General features: G+C 35.7%; 1 protein-coding gene across 1 annotated transcript; it reads left to right on the top strand.

The window, feature by feature from the left end:
• The first annotated feature begins 19,331 nt into the window (after positions 1-19,331).
• Positions 19,332-19,739, top strand: LOC110098929. The gene has a single exon (XM_020825880.1). The coding sequence runs from the start codon at positions 19,332-19,334 to the stop codon at positions 19,737-19,739; it is 408 nt and encodes a 135-aa protein (XP_020681539.1).
• The last annotated feature ends 1,609 nt before the right edge of the window (positions 19,740-21,348 follow it).

A 21,348-nucleotide genomic window follows, 5' to 3' on the forward strand; every position in this document is an offset into this window, starting at 1 on the left:
TTTTAGCCTTTCCCAAAGTCTCCTCCTTTTGTAAACATCCTTACTCTCATATACATAAGCAATCCTCCACCTCCCTTTATTGATAACCTCCATCTCTCCAATAAGAAATTGGGGGGAGGACTCAAAAATAGAAAAACTAGCAATGATTAAAAGTTCGTTAGCGATGTTAAGCCCTTGTGAACTAGCCCAAGGCTAACCAAGAGGGGGGTAAATTGGTATTTTAAAAATTTCTCAAACAAAAAACACAATCATGAACCAAACCAATAATAACCACAAGAAAATCAAAGTATGAAAATTTAATGCGAAAAAAGCAGTAAGAAAGAACACACAAAAATTTATAGTGGTTCGATCAACTTGACCTACGTCCACTCCCTGGAGCCTCTCCTCTGGATATTGCATTAAACTTAGTAAATCTCCTTTTTCTCCCATAGTAAGGCGGAGAAGCCTATACAAATCTCCTTTCCACTGACACCAATGAGGCAGAGAATCCAACTCCTTTTGCTTCCTCGTGAAGTAGGCAGAGAACCCAACTCCTTTCACTTTCTTCTGAAGCATGTAGAGAACCTTGATTATTTGCTGAAGTAGACCTCTCTCAAACCTCCAAGGAACTAGGGATGACAACCGAAGAAGACGACTCGGATCCTTGCTTGGAGCAACCTTTGTGAAACCCCTCATAAACTCCCCCTCATAAGATCCTCTCTCTATCTCTCCCTTTCTCTCTCTCTCTCTCCCCTCTTGGCTCTCTTAGGTCAAGACAGCAACAAAAGATATAATCATGGATAAACAAGAGGTCTTATATAAAAGAGCTTCTGATTTTCTCTTATTTACAACAAACTAACATTATTGCCTAGGATAACCAACGAATCGTCCTGTACGATTAGTTCAAATCATCCAGTATTGTACAGAACATCACCCTAAATGCATGCTTGGATGTTGGAAAACTAAATTGATCATCCTGGATGATTAGTTTAAAATGATAAATATCATTCAGCACATCGCCCTAATTGCATGTATGGACGATATAAAATTAACTAATCGGCCAGGACGATTATGGATCGTCCCGGATGATTAGTACAAAAAAATACACATCATCCAAAACATCATTCTAGTTATCCACGAAGAAACTAAGGATTGTTTTACTGATCATTCAGGATGATCCTACAATCATCCTAGACGATATGATTATTCAATCAAACCTTAATTACCAAATTAATTTAAGCATAATTTATTAAAATTATTAACCTTCTGAAATTTATAACTAATTACAAAAAACTTCAAACAAAACAAAATCATAGGGTTGGACTCATCTCTAAGTCTAGCATTTATAAAAAAATATTAATATTCTAAAATTCACTGAAAGTCAAAAAATTCAACTTTTTGTTAAATTTAATTTATTAAAATGAATAAACTTTAATATAATCATAACTAATTATAGAAAAATTCAAATGCTACAAATTCAAAGACCTTGGACTCATCTCTGGGTCTAGTATTTTTAAAAATAAGAAATACCTAGAATTTAATGTAAATAAAAAAGTCAAAATCTAGTCAAATTTATTAATAAAAAAATTGAGGGAAATTCATAAATTTAATAAAATAAAAAAAATTTAAAATTTGATTAACTCATTGAACTAAAGGAAATGCATAATAATTATAAATAAACATAAATAATACTCCCTTCATCAATAAGGTTTTTAGGTTGTACTATCTCAAGTTATAGAGTTACATATCCTAAAGAGGCCTTGGTCCTCATGCTCGTTGTGACAATGTCACAAATAAACTGATGGAATGTATTTATTAAAATATAAAAATTAAATCAGTAATTAATGAATCAGAATTAATTAAGAACCAACACTCCGTTAACAAAGTTTTTAGGCTGGACTCCCTCAAGCTATGGGACTATGTGTTCTAAGAAGGCCTTGGTCATACCAGTTATGACAATGCAACGAATAAGTTGGTGGAATGTAAGCATTAAATTATAAATATATTAACTCACTAATCTACAAACTAAATTAATTAAAAAAAAGAAACATCGACAAATAATCAAACTTAAAATAATTATGTAATGGTTGAATACTCTGGGCTTACAAGGCTATTAGCTTAGCCCCAAGAAGGGTGAAATAAACCATAGCTATAGTTTAAACAAAGACAATTACCATTCAACTTAAATAACCATTAAATTCAATGATAAAATATATAGCAGGTGCGGTATTCTTAATCAAAAAATTAATAATCAACTTTAATGATTAAAATAAATTCTAAAACATCAAATACACCAAAACTTAAACCTTAATCAAATCCCTTTGGCCTTTCAACACGCAAAGCCGCCGGTAATCCATAAAACCGCCGGTTAATCTATAGTAACCGCCGAAAAAAATCGTCAGATTTTGGCGTTTTACCTGTAGTGTATTATATATGGATTATTAGGACAACCAACTCTAGTTTTGGCTAGACCATTATTTATTTACATGTGATTTTCTCTATAATGTGGATTGATTGGATTTGTTTGTGAAATGAGTGCTAGATTTTATAATTTGATTTGATGATTTTTGCAATGTTTTTTCTTTGACGTTTATGTTTTACTACTTATGATGTGATTTATGATGGGCATCTAAATTTTCCTAAGTTAGGAGTGATCTAAATGATTATCATTAATCAATTTTTTTATAGGTGATCATGTTTATGCAGGGCAATAAAAGAGGAGGGGGGTAAAATTAATCATGATTTAAAAATAACTAAATTTTTTGTAGGTGCTTTATGCTGCTTAGCCCCTAATCATTAAAAAAAGCATGACCAAGTTACAAGTTCCTTAAAATGGGAAAATTATTATTCTGATTGTGATATTGATTTTTATGAATTTAATTACTTGACTAACATAGAGGAAGTATTTTAAGTTTTTTAATTTTGCAATTATGTAATTCAAGTAAAGAGTTGTGAAAGTTTGGAATAAGACATTTTTCCCAAATGATTAGTGATCCAAAGAGAAAATAACATCTTTAATTGGAGAGTTCTTTTCATTTAAATATCTAATTGGGTGAACATATAAGAAAGAAAGGAAGAATGGAAGAAGGTACAGGGAGAACCCGAAGAAAAGAACCAAGTTGAAGAAGAAAAATTAAAATATCTTATTATAATACTTGCGTCATTTTATTGGTGTAGAATTCATGTTATTATTAGTGGAGCCTAGCCACCTTTACTTTTAGTAAACCCTGGGTTGTAATTAAGTGGCACTTTCAGCATATACTTTCAATACTCTATGCTTTGGTTGATAATGTGTTTATATTATTTATGCAGTAGAATTTTCATGTTTTTCTTAGTTTCTTTCTTACTTGTATATGTACTTGAAATTTGATTAGGCTCTTAGGAATGAAAATAAGTCTATTCATAATTTAAAAATAAAATCCTAGGAATAAATAAAATAGAAAGATAAATGCTCGCAGATTGTAAACTGGAGATTGTCCAAAGTCACATGCATATTAAAGCATTTCTTTTATTCTTATTTTAGACACATCCTCGCTCGAGGATAGAGTTCATATAATCCAACCTATGAGTATGAGGTGCTGAACCTAGAGAAGCCTAATCTTAAAAAAAAAATTATTTTTTAAATCTTTTCAAAAATTTCAAGCATACATGACTTATAATATTTCAATTAGCATATATTACATGAGAAATAAACTAAAATTAAATTTTAATTGCATTAGCTTTAGAAGCATAAATACCACACATAAGTCAATCCTAAATTTTAAAAACTTAAATAACAACCTATCCATCTTTCAGAAGATCGGTCAACATGGTCTTAAGATGATTAGGTGGTTTAGATGGCTTTCCACTCTAGACAAATATAAGTCTAAAATTTTATACACTACACTTAGAACATGTTTGGATTACTAATATATAGTGCCTAACTTAGCTCTAGGTTCTAAGGTAAACCACAAATCATAAGTACTCACCCTCCGATAATGTAATACCAACAATTTAATAAAATGCCGACTCAAATAAAATATGCTCTCTAAAATATTAAAACCCAACATAGGATAGAATGGAATACTTCTAAGAGGTCCCAAAATCTTAAAGTACTCCCTAATCTTTAATTATTTGGCTTTAAGAAAGAACTATTCCAAATTGATTCAATCCTCTTTGAAGATTCTTCTTCTCTCACCCTTGTGTTAATTGTTGAAGTCTAAAGAAAACATTTGATTTCATATGGTGTAATTAACTATAAAGGTTTGCCTTCATGAGAAAGTTATAACCCCATATTAAAATAAACCTTAACTTATTTTTGTAAGATATGAGAAAAATCTCTTGGAATGTAGATGATTATTTCAAAAACCCATTTATATATTCAAACCACCTTGTAGAGTATAATTTTTAACTTTTATGGTGTTATGATATGATCGTTGTGATATTTGATGATAGAAATAGAGAATTTTCAAAAAACCATTTTCATCTTTATATGTTATTGAGGAATGACATCTTTGCCTTTTAGGATAATATATTATTCTTCTATTTGTATTTGATTATGAAAGTGAAGGATTTTTATAACCCTATTTTTATTTTTAGAACCATTATAAAATAATATGTATATCTTTTGATATATTATTCTAATCTGAATGTCATATTTGATCACAAGAGAATAGAAACACCTCAAATCTACATGGGATTTCAAATTTATTTTCGCATAATGGTTTAACATCATCGAGTGATGCTCTGATAAATAACCTCAGATAGGTCAAACATCATTGGTAGATTCCCTCGACCTCTTCCACAAAGGTTAATGTCATCTAGGAACACTTTAAAAAATAACCTCATATAGGTTAAGAATCCTTGGTGGATTCTCTCAACCTCTTCCATATATGTTAATGTCATCGAGCAACACTTTGACAAACCACCTCAAATTAGTTAAACATCCTTAGTAGATTCCCACAACCTCTTTCATACAGGTAAACATTATTAGTAACTCTTTAACAAATCACCTAAGATAAGTCAAATATCCTTAATGGTTTCCCTTAACCTCTTTTATGCAGGTTAATATCATTGAGCAATGCTCTGACAAATAACCTCAGATAGGTCAAATATTCTTAGTAGATTTTTTAAGCAGGCTAGTGCAATAAAGAAATGCTTTGGCAAGCAACCTCAGATAGGTCAAATATCCTTGATGGATTTCTATTAACCTCTTAGATATGGCACTTTAATGCATCTCTCTTCAACCCCTTCTTTAAGAAGATATTAGAGAGCATCAACACTAGTAGACCTCAATTCAATTGACATTATTAGTGTGTAGCTAGGATACTACCATGATGTACTATCTTGACCTCCTACATTGAGCAGACCATTATGTTTCTCCATCAGAATGGATCCATATTGTCTTTAATAGAATACAACTCGACCACTGTCATCATTAGCCCTTTGTCTAATGGCCATTGTTTGGCCATTTGCCTCACAACCACTGGGCTTTGATCACCACTAACAACATTCAATCCTTATTGATAGGTAGCCTACATAAGAGTACCGAGTCTTAATGGTCGCAAAAGCAGATACTTTAACTCTTGCTAGATAGTTTTTTCTCATTATGGGAGAACTTGTGTGATAGGTAGTATTTTAGCCGAATTAAAAAAATAATTTATGAGTCATAAGACCAAATCACAAAATTTCTTCATCATAAGATATATATTATAATATTTTAATTATACTAATTTTTCTATAATTTTTTTGTAATGCTTAAAAAATTGACACCTCTCGATATAAAATGAGATTTTGGGACCGTGAAGTGTTCATTTCATAAATCAATTTCACCAATATTTTTAAATAAAATAAAACATTTATGGATATTTTTTAATAATTTTTAAAGCCATGGAAAGATTATATGAAATTTATACTAAAAATTGATTAAATTATATAATTAGATTAATTTTATAACATTATTTTATTAGTAAATGTCCTAATTAACTATTAACATTTGATTAAAAAATCATTTTTTATTCTTTGATTCAGCCCAAATAGAGAATAGAAATAATATTGCCAGAGAAATATGAGGAACGAGAAAAAGGAATTTTGGTTTTGGAGGTCATAAAGTGAATTTTGTCAATCAGGCCTATTGAACAATTTGCTCCTCTCGCTATGAGGAACCATTACCTTATTTTATTAGTTCAATAATTTGATTTTTTTTAATCAAATTTGTATTTCTGTTACAAAAAATGAGAATATTTTTTATTGGTAAAATTTTCACTACATAACTTTGGGTATGTGATATATCTCATTAATATGAGTATTTAGATAGAAAATATTGCATTTTCACCTAATAAATTTGAAGATGTCATTTTTGTAGTAAATGCATACTATATAAATTAAATAGATTTTCATGTATTTAGATTTTTTATATTTAATACATGATATTGACATATATGACATAAAAAAGATAGCACTTACATGTAAGAAAGGAAGGCTATTTGTTAACACTATAATTAATATGAGTTGGCACTTAAAATATAATACTTTGTATAACAGGTTGGGTTGACTGCTTTCTTTTAAATAAAAGATTAGTAGTGTAATCCTAGTTATAGCCTATAACCAATTGACAAAATTATGCTGAGTGGTGGAGGGTGACAACTCTTAAATGATTATTAAAAGCTACAATTGAAAATAAATGATTAATAAAAATAAATAAAATATCAAACGAGATTGATAGGTTGATAAATATGATAGATAACATATATATAGAAGAAAACACCATATTAAAGTTAGATTATCCTTGCTTACTTTACATTAACAAATTGATAGAAACAACTGAAATCATATTGATATTAATATTGATACAACATAGTATAGTATAATAGCATGACTTCTTGGATGATTTTATTGATCATATTTATTTTATTATTAATTTTTTAGATTTTTATTGCTCATAGTAAGTGATGATTGATATTAACTAGAATTGAACATAAATATTGATTCTTTTATCTTACATTAAAAGTAGTAATATATTATTTATTACTTACTAGGCTTTTATGTTCATTATGTGAATTTTTATGATTTTAGGTCAGGAAAGGGATTAGGACTACCTAGAGAGAGATTGATACATATTCTTAGATTTACTTTTGATTTTATTTATATTTTCTCTTATTTTTTGTAGTCATGAGTTTGTGATAGAGTATTAATAATACTGATCTCCTAACTATTGTATATTAATTTTTGGAGAATAAATATAGTGAAATATTTTGAAGTATACAATTATTAGTTACTTTCAATATATATAGATTTATTATTTTGATGATTTATAGAAGCTATAGTTGATTAATTAAAAAGATAAAATAGGTCATTCTTTCAAATTTGATTCAGGGGCATTATAATTGGAGCTTGCGTAAGAGTATAAGGTCCTGATCACCACCGCCACTGACATTTAAACTCATGTTGGATCATTTTCTCTCCATTGAGGGAGAATTATATTGAAGCATGCATAAGAGTAATAAATCTTGATCACTGCGGCCACAGATATTTAAACTCTTATTACATAATTATTTTCCCTTATCGAAGGAGAACTAGAGCCTGCTTAAGAGTATCAGGTCATGATCATCATTTCCACCGATATTTAAACTCTTGTCGGATAGTTTTTTCCCTACTAAGGGAGAATTAAATCCTTTGTAAGAATATCGTGTTTTGATCGATTTCACCAGTCTTAATCATCACTAAGAGCCTCTAAACTCTTGTTGCCCTTTCCCTAACCCCTAAGGGGGAATTTATAGATCAATCATTGCTCGACTACGGTCCCTCCAACCACCATTTTCTATCGATTATGGTGTCTCTGACCACCATTGCTCAACGATTATAATCCCTCCTACCTCCATCACAAGCTGACTACATTCCCTCTGACCACCATCACCCGCCAGCTATGGTCCCTTTGACCTTCGCTACCCGCTGATTATGATCCCTTAGACCACCTGCCTAACGACTATGGCCCCTACGAATTGCATCGCCTGTTGATTATGATCGCTCCGACCAGCAATGCTTGCTGACTACTATCCCTTCGACTACCATCGCATGCCAACTATGGTCCGGCCGACCAACATTGGGCCACCTACCACCTCCCGGGCACCATTCTCAAAGTTCAACTCAACTATTATCATACCACCACATGATCACTAATAATTGTTGGACCACTTTATGTCCACTAATCATTGTTAGACCTCCGCCCGGTAGCCATTGGTTCACCACTCCGACCACCATTGCCCGCTAATTATGGTCCCTTCAACTATCATTGCTCGCCCATTATGATCCTTTGGACCTCTATCGCTCATTGATTACAATCCCTCTGACCTCTGTCGCATGTCTAATATAGTCCCTCAGACCACCATCATATGTAGATTATGGTCCCTTCGACCATCGTCGCCCGACTACTATCCTACTAACCAAATGAATGTACCAACACTCTCTTGAGAGCAACTCTCATATTTCTAGATTCTTCTATGTCCTTCCATGTCATATGCTCTATATGATGTATATTTCCAACATCAATTAAAGGCCTTCCCTCCAGGGCAGGGTCTCATTTGTAAGCAACAATAAACACTAGTATAATCATTTTAATTGGGCCAGATTCCATTATTTTTTTTTTCCTTTTTAGGGTTTCCACAAAAACATAAATGTCTCTTATGACTCTTACACCACTCTTTCTTATCGGTCTTTGTGTTGGATCTTCATATAAAGCTTGAACGTTAAACTTTATATCTCTCTATTGTTGTGAATGTTCCAGGGCAAAACAACAATCATAATTCTATTTGATTATTGCTTTTTGATTGGTTTCAAAAATTTCTTTGCTGTAAGATTATTTTTTACTACAACTTTCAAAAAAATTATTTCCCCATAGCAATTTCATAACCAACTTTACGAAAAGCTACAATCATCACAAACAAAATTTTAATTTCAACTATTTCAAGATAGATATCATCTATTCATTATCAATCCTATATAATAATCATATGTAGATGTTGTGTAAAATAATAATAATTTTTGCAGGCTAGAATATACACGGCGGTAGAGTTAGAGATTTTTTGTCTAAGCGTTGCACGAATATCTAGCACACACAAAGAGAAGATGAAAGAACATCATGATTTTTACATGGAAACCCTGAAAAGGGGAAAAACCATGGGGCCACGCCCAGTTGAAAAGTTTCACTAGTGTAGTTTGAGATACAAGAGGCTAATTCGTTCCACAAGTTAGGACAATCAGATTATAATGAGTTTCTTCTGAATTGAAATTCAGTTATAAAGTTGTGTAGAGTTTCAGTGTCTTTCGAGTATCCGACAGAATTTCAGCGTTATTCACACAGTGGGAAGAACTCCGGCGGTGGTCGATGAGGAGCTAATTCTCCTTCTCTTCTTCTTCTTCTCTTCTTCTTCTCCTCTTCTTTCTTGAGTCCCCTCCCATGAGAAATGAGGGGTCTATTTATAGATTTTTTGGAGTGGCATAGCTCATAAATAGGTGTGAGATTAGGGGCAAATAGGGAGTGGTCGAATGGACGGCTGATATTGAATCCATTGATCGTACGCCGTTCGTTAGATATTTGAAGACCTTAGTGATGTCGGAATCCGACGATCTTGGGCTTGTTGGATTTATCTCGTTGAGCCGTTTGATTCGACTATAAGATCGTTAAAATCGGAGATCGTTTGGTAACTCAAATTATGGTACGAGCTTTCTAACAGTACTTTGGGTGCTTGATTTTGGCTCATTTGGGCTTGGATTGAGTTGAATTTAGTGTCATTGGGTTCGTATTTTGAGACGCTCAGTTTGACTATAAGCTCGCTGAAATCAAAGTTTAGGAGCTCCTAAATCTAATTTTTGAAGTTTTCATTTTGATTTTGCCTCGAGATTCATGCTTGATCAAGATAATTTTTTGAGGATATATCAGTTGCCCCCCTATTTTTAGACCATGTAGCTCCAGGAGTCTGAAAATACGTGTTACAAATTTTGGAGAATTTTTTCTCAGTGAGTCAAAATTAATCTTGTGTGTAGGAGCCTCGAATGGCTCTGAGAGTGCCAAAATTGATTCCGGAACATCGAGAAAAGATCACAGGGACCACAAAAACATCTGATTTGGTCTATTCGGGGTGAAAAATGGACCCGGACACATTTTTTGCTATTTTTTACTCGTAAAAGTTCATAAAAATTTCTAGAAAATTAAAAAAAAAATTAAGAAAATTTTAGAATTTTGAAAATGACAGTTACGTTCCCCTTCTCCCTCAAAAACCTATAAATAGGCCCCCAAAGCCTTTAGAAAAATTGCACCTTCTCTTCTTCTCCCTCTAGCTTTCTGACAGTTGAGGCTTTCTGCTATTTTTGAGTAGGTGATTTTCCATACTTGGCTTATTGCCCCTCCTCTTGTAAAGAGGTTGAAGATTTCTTCTTGTTTTCTTCCTTTCTCTCCTATTTTTCTTCCTATTCTAGAGTTTTTTCGCTATCTTTCGTAGGTAATTTTCCCTACTCAGATTTGTGCCCCTCTTTAGTACAGAAGTTAGCGATCTCTCCTTCTCCTCTTTTTCTCTCCCCCATTTTCTTCCTACTCTAAAGGTCTTCCGTTATCTTTCGTAGGTGATTTTCCCTACTTAGAATTGCGCCCCTCTTTAGTAAAGGAATAGAAATGGGTGGTCATACATCCACAAAAAATCCTCTTGCCAAAGAAGATCATCTCAACGACCGATTTGAGGGCATGAAGAAGACTCATAATGCATTGAAGATTGATGATGTTATCTCCACCATCACTGATGATTCCTTCATTTCTTTTAGGAAAAAAAATCATTTTTCTAACAATCTTGTGATGAAGGTGCCGGCGAGATCTGATCGTGCTTGCTTTCCTCCCCCGGGATATGTGACGGTGTACGAATTTAGTTTGCGAGCGGGGCTACGGTTTCCACCATCTCCTAAATTGATTGACATTCTGACGATCTGTGGAGTGAGTTTATTTCAATTTTTCTACAGGTCCATGTCAATCATAATGGGTCTGATTGTGCTTTTCAGATACCATGGAGTGGTGTTGTCTACAAATTTTCTTTCTCGGATGGGATGCCTCTTTAGCGATACGCAGGGTCGTATCTTCTTCATATCTATGTGGTTGGTATTCTCACCCGAGATCCATCGAAAGAATGGATCAACGACTTCTTTTTTGTGCAAAATGATTGGAATCTTCAAGAAAAAAAGTTGAAGGAGTTACCCATCCCCCTTCACATTGGAGAGGAAGATTTATTGAGAATTTTGAAGCTTCCTGATATTGACGCCCTTCGTTATGAAGTGCGTTATTTGAGCAGATATATAGACGAAGAATACTTATTCAAGGTGGGGTTATCTACTCAAGCAGGGAGATTGCATGCACAGATATTAAAGAAATTTATGAAATCTCTTGAGACCCAAAAAGGTCAATACAAGCGACCAGAGAGTGAGGGAGATTTGCAAGCGTCAAATAAGAAGAAAGTAGATGAAATTTTGACAGTCGCCAATAAAGGTCCTCATTTCTCTCCGTCCAAGATATACATTCCATAAGATGTTTTGAAACATAAGTGTATTGGTCGTCGACGAACCGATGAGTTAGTGAGTTCATCCTCTCTCCTTTTCCCTTGTATATATATATATATATATATTCAGGGATATATTTCTTACTTGTTATTTCATTTGGAATAGCAACTTGAGGTGAATAAAATCTTGGATGACTGGAATGATGAATTTGTGAAAGTTAAATACCTTCAGGGGAATACAAGAAGAAATATGACGGTAAAGTGAAGGAGATGAAGACGGTGGAGGATCAACTTGAATAGTTTAGAACAGAATTGGTAAATAGGATCACTTCAGCCTCCTCCGAGAATGAGCGGATGGATCATTGACATATACAGTTGGTAGAGGCACAGGCGATGAACAACCAACAATTTAAAGATCAACAAATCCCTGAGGCTGAGAATAAGAAGCTCCTGAACATATTATCATAGAAGGAAGCTCAGCTGTCATCGTCTACAGCTGTAGAAGAGTTCAAGAAATCTTATGCCTTCAAGATAATTGTTGTGGACCAAGTTCAGGAAGCTCGCGATCATATTTATGATGTAGAAGTGAAGGCTTTAGAGGTAGAGCATATAGAAGATGGCTTTATCAAAAGTTTCATGAAGGGTGTTCGTGCAGTGCAGTGTAAAAATGGAGGGGAGATTGAGGGGTTGACTCCCATCCAGGCTTCTGGTGATCCATCTTCAGACTCTGGTGGTGAAGAGTTAGAGAGTGTGTTGAAGTATGTTTTTTCTTTGGATGAAGACGAGGTTGATCTTAAGATCCTATATGATTATTCTAATCTTATTTGTATCTCTTTTGTTTTCTTTGTGGTGATTATATATGTGTTTCTGGTGTTTGATATTTTTGTATGATGTATTTGATGTTTCAGTGAGTTATATAAAAAAGATATTTATCTCTTTTTCACATGCATATGAAATTGATTCAACTTTTTTTCAATGAGAAATATTTTGGCAGCCTTTTCTGACTAAAGTGATTGCATGAGATATCCTCCTTGGATACCCTGACCTATCGGAGGTTGTTAATCAAAGTATTTGCTTGATGATTTTAACTTGTATGGAAGAGGTCGGATCGAATCCCCCTAGGATTGATCGTTTAATGATTGAGATATAATGTAAATTGTGTATTTCTCGAATCACGGAAAAAAGAATTTGAGGAGAAGAGATGGTATCACAACAAAGTGAACATCCACTACAATGGTTTCACTCTCTGATTATAGTGACGAGCAATTCGCTGGTGGTATGCAGCGGTTATGAGTGAGGCTTCATCTCGTACTTCAGGGAGGATATCAAATTTGTCCTGAGACTCTCCTCGTTATTATTGAAGTCAAAAGTTTGGACTCTATTACTCGGGACTCCAATATCAACCGGTATGACTGCTTATGTTCCAAAATAGAGGTTATATAGGGTTTCTCCCATAGGAGTCCTGGCATTAGTCCAATAAGCCCAAAGGACATTTGGGAGTTCTTCAGCCCATTGCCCCCCCAGCCTTCCCTAAGCGTGTCTTCAACCCTTTCAAAATTGTTTGATTTGTAACCTCTGTTTTCCTATTAGCCTGAGGATGGGCGATAGCTGTGTGGATGAGTTGAATATGAAAATATTTACAGAAGGATGTAAAGATCTTCCCAGTAAATTGAGTCCCGTTGTCGGTGATGACTCTTGCAGGGATGCCGAAGTGACATATTATATTCTTCCACAAGAATTGTTTGGCATTTACTTCTGTAATTTTTGCCAAGGGTTCTGCTTTTACCCACTTGGTGAAGTAATCTACAGCTAGGATAATAAATTTTTGTTGTCCCGTGGCTACAGGGAAGGGTCCCATTATATCAATTCCCCATTGGGCAAAAGGTCAGGGATCTAAAGTGATGCGAGTTCCAGAGCAGGTGTATAGGTGAGATTGGAATGTAACTGGCAGTTTTTGCACTTTTGTGTAAACTCAAGTGTGTCGTGTTTCATTGTAGGCCAATAAAATCCTTATCTCATGATCTTGTAAGCCAATACTCTTCCTCCCAAATATTCTCCACAAACTCCTGAATGAACTTCTCGAAGTACGTAATCAGCTTTTGAAGGCGGGAGACACTTGAGATATGGTCCGGTGAAGGCGTGCTTGTACAACTCACCTCCAATAATGGTGAAATTTGCTGCTTGTCTTCAAAGTCTTGTTGCAGCCATGGGTTCTTCAGGCAGTACCCCATCTTGTAAAAAAGACAAGAAGGGATCGATCTAAGATGCTTCTCTTGGTTCATCGATTGATTGTATGACCCACAGACCTTGAATACTTAGAAAGTGGATCTCCTCAATACACTTTCTCTTGTAGATGTCTTTCATTATTGATGAGCAAGTTTGGAAAGAGCGTCTGCTTTAGCATTTTATTCCCAGAGAATATGTATGATCTGATGCTCTCTTATACGGGCCAAGAGTAACTTTGCAATGTTACAATGTTGTGCCAGTTGTGGATTGTGGATATCGAACTCCCCTTCCACCTGAGAGGCAACTAGTTGGGAATCAGTGTGGACTATTAGGTTATGTACCTCACAGTTAGTTGCTAATCTCAATCCGGCAATGAGGGCCTCGTATTCTGTTGTGTTGTTTGTCGCTGGAAACTTGAGTCAGAGTATATATTCAAGAGTAACTTTCTGCAGGGAAATTAATAGAATTTCAACTCCAATGCCAGAACTTTCAGAAGACCCATCGACATACAACATCCAACATGGAGAAGAAGGCATATTACTTGGTTGAACGTCAGATACTAGGACGGTGCACTCAACAACAAAATCTGCAAGCACTTGAGATTTGATATCGGGCCTAGGCAAGTAGTGGATGTCAAATTCTTTTAGCTCTACATACCACTTAACGAGCCTACCTGATGCTTCTGGCTTTTGCAAAATACTTTTTAGCGAAAAATTTGTGTAAACCCAATTGAATGGGCTTGAAAGTAAGGGCGTAGTTTTCTAGCTGAATAAACTAACGCCAATGCCGTCTTATCTGCTATGGGATAACATCCCTTCGTTTAAGATAGGGTCTTACTGACATAGTAGATGGGGCGTTGTACAATATTTTTCTCTCGTACTAAAACTAAACTGATAGCTTGGGTAAAAATAGCTAGGTACAAATATAACTTTCTCCTGGTGTTGGTTTGAAAAGTAGTGGTGGGGAAGCTAAATACTTTCGTAGATGTTCAAAGGCTTCTTGGTATTCATCCATCCATTGGAAGCCAAAGTTGCGAGCACCTCTAATTACCTTGAAGAAGGGCAGATATTTGTCTCCTAAATGAGCTAAAAAACAAAAGTGTTGCAATTCTCCCATTTAGCCTTTGGACCTCCTTGATATTTTTCGGTGGCACCATATCTCTCGATGCCTTGATCTTTTTTAGATTAGCTTTGATTCCTCTATGGGTTACCATAAACCCCAAAAATTTTCCAGAAGCGACTCCAATGGCACATTTGGCGGGGTTGAGCCGTATATTGTAATGCCTCAACAAATGGAAGCATTGCTCTAAATCAGATAAATATTGAGATTTTTTAAGATTCTTTACCAACATATCATCCACATACACCTCCATATTACGCCCAATAAGAGTTTTGAAAATCTTATTCATAAGGCGTTGTTAAGTTGCTCCAGCATTCTTGAGCCCGAAGGGCATCACCAAAAGATATGGCTTCTTCATCAGCATGATTCATCTTTTTTTAATTATAGCCGGAGTAGGCATCCATAAAGCTTAACATCTGATGTCTAGAAGTGATATCATAAGTCAATACGAGGAAGCGAAAAGCTGTCTTTCGGGCAAGCTTTATGGAGATCTATATGATCTATATACATTCTCCACGCTCCACTCCCCTTCCGCACCATGATAACATTTGCCAGCCAAGTAGGATAGTGCACCTCTCCTATGAACCTGACTTCCAAGAGTTTATCTACTTCTTGTTCGATTACTTGTTGACAATCTTGTGCAAAAAATTTTTTCTTCTGGATGATAGGTTTGCATGCCAAATTAATTTTGAGGGAGTGTACAATCACTTCGAGGTCAATTTCGGGCATATCTACCGGACTCCACGCAAAAATATCTTGATTTTCTCATAAAAATTCTACGAATTTTTTCTTCTTGTTGTATGAGAGAAGTGATCCAATCTACACCTTCCTCGAAGGAAGTTCTTCAGAGATAGGTATAGTAGTAAGGTCTTCTATAGGGGAAGCTCTCTAAGGAATATCATGGTTCTGGAGATCAAAGTCCTCGATGCTCAGTGTAACCGTTGGACGTAACTTGACCTGTTTGAGATAGCAGGTTTGTGCTATTTGTTGATCTCCGAATACCACACTAACTCTTGTCTGGGTGTGGAACTTCAGCTTGACGTGAGGGATAGACGTGACAATCCCAAAAATCGATTGGAGGGGCCTCCCAAAGATAGCATTGTAAGATGATTCTAACTTTACAATGATAAATTGAATGGAGTGTGTAGACTGCCGGGGAAATTCTTCAAGTACAACTGAGAGACTGATTATTCCTTCTGCTCGTATAGGTCGATTATCAAATCCATATAAAGGACCTGCAGCAGGTTGAAGCTTTTCTCTTGAGAGACCCATATTGAGAAAAGTGGAATAGAACAGGACATCTAAGGAGCTTCCATTATCCATAAGAATTCTTTTGACATTGTAACATGGGTCACCTATGCCTGCATTGATAACAAGCAGATCTTGATGAGGGGTTTTTACTCCCTCCAGATCAGAATCGTCAAAGGTAATAGAGTGATCTATACGACCTTCTTTAGAGTTGAATTTTCATTTACAGGCAAAAAGACTTAGTCAGATAAAAAGGGATCTCCAGTGATTATCTCAATTTCATTAACTACTATTCAAGTACTCCTTCTCCTATCGAGGTTCTCATCGTGGCATTGGAGGTCTAGGAGGTAGATTATTCTTCCCTAGCTTCTTTCCTTGTGAAGATGAATTATCCATCCCTGGTGCACCCTTGCGCTTCCCATTAGTTTGCTCAAATTATTTTCTATGAGCATTTATGGCTTCGTATGTCGAGATTTGAGCTTCTACACGATGAATCAAATCGGCATATGAAGGAATGATGTCGCGCATGAGTGTCGAGTAAAAGGGGCTAGGGCGAAAGCCTCCAAGAAAGACTCCTCTCAAGAGGTCAGGATCTACTCCTGGAATTTGTCGAGCTTCAGTGAAAAATCACTGAAAATACTCCTTTAACGATTCTCCTTCATCTTGACGGATCCCGGAGAGATGGGAAGAGTCTTTAGCTATTCTTCGATTTGCTACGAACTGTTCAACGAAAGCTTTGGTCAATTTGACAAATGAGAGGATCATCCCGGATGGAAGTGAATAGACCATGTTTGAGCCTGCCTTTAAGGGTGGCAGGAAAGACCTGACAGAGGAGTGCGTCCGAGGCTCGCTGAATATGCATGATGATTCTATAGTGGTCGATATGCTCATACAGGTTGGACGTTCCATCGTAAGACTCCATGCTGGGTACTTTGAATCAAACCGAAATGGGATGCTGAAGAATGGCTTCAGTTAGAGGTGATGACTCCTGGAAGTCCCTTTGTCGGAGAGTTTTCCTCATATCCCCTTGGGGGAACTCTTCCCATACCAACCTTCATAGTTCATGACGCAGAGCATTGTGAGGGTGTTCGGCAACGTGTGGTTGGGCTAAGTCTTCTGGGAGATTTGGGACAAAGCGAGGCTACCGAGTCGAGGGCGAAGGATGTGTAGAACTTGCTGTATCAGCAAGTTTGTTATCCTATCGTGACTGTGGATGTCTTCTTAGTGGAGGAAGATGAATCTCTGTTTGGAGATGTTCGAATTGAACATCTTCAACCCGTGGTGGATCCTGAGGGAGAGAACTTCCTCCCGTTGTGCTAGTGTTGGTTGCCAATTTTCTCGCAGGAGTTGAAAGATCTCCTTTTGAGATTCTTCCATCTTTCGGATTCTCTCTTCTAAAGAAGGTCCCGATGTTCCTTCTCCGGCAGCATTCTGCCCCCCAGGATGAAAAGAGGTAGACATCAGGCATTTATGATTAATAGATTAATTTCTGGACTGACGGGAGTTGGAGCGAGAAGCTCCAATGATACGACTGCTGCGCCTGTTGACCATCGTAGCAATACTTGAAGTAGTGGGATAGTGGTTCCAATAGACGGAGCCAAACTGTTACGGGCTAGAATATACGCGGCGGTAGAGTTAGAGATTTTTTGTCTGAGCGTTGCACGAATATCTAGCACACACAAAGAGAAGATGAAAGAACACCATGATTTTTACATGGAAAACCCTGAAAAGGGGAAAAACCACGGGGCCACACCCAGTTGAAAGTTCCACTATTGTAGTTTGAGATACAATAGGCTAATTCGTCCCACAAGTTAGGACGATTAGATTACAATGAGTTTCTTTTGAATTGAAATTCAGTTACAAAGTTGTTTAGAGTTTCGACGTCATACGAGTATTCGGCAGAATTTTGGCATTATTCAGGCAGCGGGAAGAACTCCGGCGGTGGTCGAGCAGGAGCTAATTCTCCTTATCCTTCTCTTCTTCTTCTCCTCTTCTTGCTTGAGTCCCCTCCCATGAGAAATGAGGGGTCTATTTATAAATTTTTTGGAGTGGCATAGCTCGTAAATAGATGTGAGATCACGGGCAAATAGGGAGTGGTCGAATGGACGGCTAATATTGAATCCCTTGATCGTACACCGTTCGTCAGATATCTGAAGGCCTTAGTGATGTCGGAATCCGACGATCTTGTGCTCGTTGGATTCATCTCGTCAAGCCGTTCGATTCAACTATAAGCTGGTTAAAAACTGAGACCATTTGGTAACTCAAATTGTGGTACGAGCTTTCCAATAGCGCTTCGGGTGCTTGATTTTGGCTCATTTGGGCTCGGATTGAGTTGAATATGGTGTCGTTGGGTTTGTATTTTCGAGACGCTCAGTTTGACTATAAGCTCGTCGAAATCGGAGTTCGGGAGCTCCTAGATTTAGTTTTTGAAGTTTCCAGTTTGATTTTGTCTCGAGATTCGTGCTTGATCAATATAATTTTTTGGGATATATCAATAATAAGTTAAAAGAAATAAAAAATATGTAGTTGTTTAGTGGTGCTGGAAGATGGGGCATCAAATATAAAATCAAAATGTATACATATAAGTAACACGTAGATATTTAACAGGTTTAGTCAATCAGGAGGGGCAACGGTCAAGGTTGAATGGTAAACATATTTTATATATGTAGAAAAAGCCCAACCAATATCTAGCAGAATTCAGTCAATGGTCAAAGTTGAATGGTAATAAAGCAACTTAAGCATTTTACTTACCTCAAAGGGAACCGAAAAAGAGAGAAAGAAAGCAGGGCTCTCATCATTAGAATACTACAATTTATCCCTACATTAACTAAAGCAAGACTGATTAAAGTATCGAGAAGACCTCGCAAACAAAGCCAAGCCTTCGGAGAATGTTCCCCGTATTGTGCCCTCCCTTCTCCTTTACAACCCGTCATATTCTCCAGTTCTCATGACAAAGGGACAGATATAGAGAAAACCAACCAACAACTCCTCTATGTTATGCATTTATTTTGAAAGAAAAAGTTGGACTTCATATGCTTTATGATGTAGATAATTCATCAAGTACCTTAATTATATTTTTTATTTTAAGTAAAATTTGCTTGAATAACTAATCTTATAACTTAAATAATCAATATTAATCATAATAATATCAAAAGCTCCTCACATATTTTTTTACCGCTTCTAGACCTTTACCAGCTTCTGCACTCAAATCCAAATGCACAGCCATTCCCAACGCTCCAACTCCTGATGGCTGTTCAGTGCCTTAACTTGATCGCTTCCTCCTTCCTCTTCTCCCTACTCCTCTCTTATCTTTCTTCTCCCATTCTCTCACACCAAACACTTCAAACAAAGAAACAAGCTTCTTCCTCCATCAACTTCCAACGCCATGAGCACTCCCACTTATCGGTACCAAGGCCTTATCCTCCTCTATCTAATGGCAACCTTCTCAAGAACAAGAAGAGGAGAAGTATGAGGAGAAGGAAGAGCTTTTCAGGTCATTATCAGGTTGGGGAATTGGTCTTCTCCGCCATGCTTCCACGAGGTTTTGTTCCTCCTTCAGACTCTTCTTCCTGTCACAACGACGCACCAGAGTCCATCAACGCCGTCCACGGCTTGCTCTGCGGTGATGATCGTCGTCAAGTCTCTACGCCTTAATTTTTTTATCATTGTTTTCCTGAGTGAGGTTGCGAGGAATTGTATAGGCTATTTGTACTTCTTTGGTTGCTGGTAATATTGTAAGAAAGAGAAAGATAGCTCGAACAGAGCTAATTTATCTCTAATTTTTGTTCTTCGGTAGCTGTAAATTGATTTGTCAACTTTTTCTTTGGTTGAGATAATGAGTGGTTCCTCTTTGATATTCAACAAAGTCTTTTGTTTTGAGTAATGCTTTATTGCTCATTATTTCCTTATTAATTTAAGTTTAGTTAAACCGAAAAAATGCTTATTCCAATGAGCTATGTACTTGGAATCAAGGGCGGAACCAACCATAATTTTTAGGGGAGACAAATTTATAAGTAATTGTTGGTATATATGTCGGGGGTCCAAGGGTACAGCTCCCCTGGCAGGGTTCGACAATATATTTAATTATATTGGGAGGGAAATTGCCTAAAGACCATAATATTTTAACATTTTTTTGGTGTGGGGGGGGGGGGGGAATATTTTTTTTGGGGGGGGGGGGGGGGGGACAATTGCCTTAATGCCCTTGTAATAAAGGCTAAAAAATTGATTAAACGGGGACAAATTACCTAAATAATAGTATAATGAAAAAAAAAATTCAGGGGGTGCAATTCCCCCGCCTCAATGGGGTTCCACCTTGCTTGGGATGTTATCTTTTTAAGTTAGTTTGGTATTAATTTTTTGTGTGGATAAAATATTATTAATATTATTATTATTTGTGTTGTTAATTTTTTTTAATACGCTTTTGGTTTGGAAGAGAAAAGCAAAAAAAGAAATAGAAAATGATAAAATGAATTAAATTGAAATAGTATCACCCACTTATTTGGTTGAGAAAAAAAGTAGTGAATTAAAATCTCTTTTTTGTTTGATTTGAAAGAATTATCAATTAAATTCAAGAGAGAACAAAGCTTTAATGTATTCTCACTTCTATTTCACTTCACAATCTCTCTCTCTCTCTCTCTCTCAGACTTTCTCTCTCATACATACATAGTTTTTCATGATAAAACTAATTTTCTAATGCATTTCATTCAAAGAACAAGAATTTTAATTTTGGCTTATATTCTATTAATATTATCATTGATTAGTTAAATCATATATAACTTTTATATCTAGTAATTAATGTAATATTCAGAAAATTTTGTTTAAGCTAAATCAAGTCGGTTAAAGCTCAATCAACCTATTCAAGCTTAACTAACTCGATTTATTTAGCCTCAACATAAAACAAACTTGTTACTATACAAGAGAGAGCCTTAAGTGGGTTACTTTAATCTGAATACATGTCTTGGTCAGGTGAGTACAATCTATCTATCGACTCTAGTAATTATTATCTATCAAATCATCTCTAGTGATTACTCAAGAAAGGACAACTTCCCAAAGTAAGCTATTGATAAGTTACAGAGCTATTCAACTATCAATACATGCCAAGTTAACGAGCTCTTAATTGCTCATCAGTCTACTTTATCAAGTTAAACTTTCCGATCATACTACATTACTATTATATTTTCTCTAATTTTTTTGTATAACCATGCATGTAGCCAATTTTATGATACTCAAGCCTCAACCAAAATCTATAAATAGAAGGCTGATT

Source organism: Dendrobium catenatum, unplaced genomic scaffold (genome assembly GCF_001605985.2).
Source record: "Dendrobium catenatum unplaced genomic scaffold, ASM160598v2 fragScaff_scaffold_1180, whole genome shotgun sequence".
Taxonomy (NCBI): domain Eukaryota; kingdom Viridiplantae; phylum Streptophyta; class Magnoliopsida; order Asparagales; family Orchidaceae; genus Dendrobium; species Dendrobium catenatum.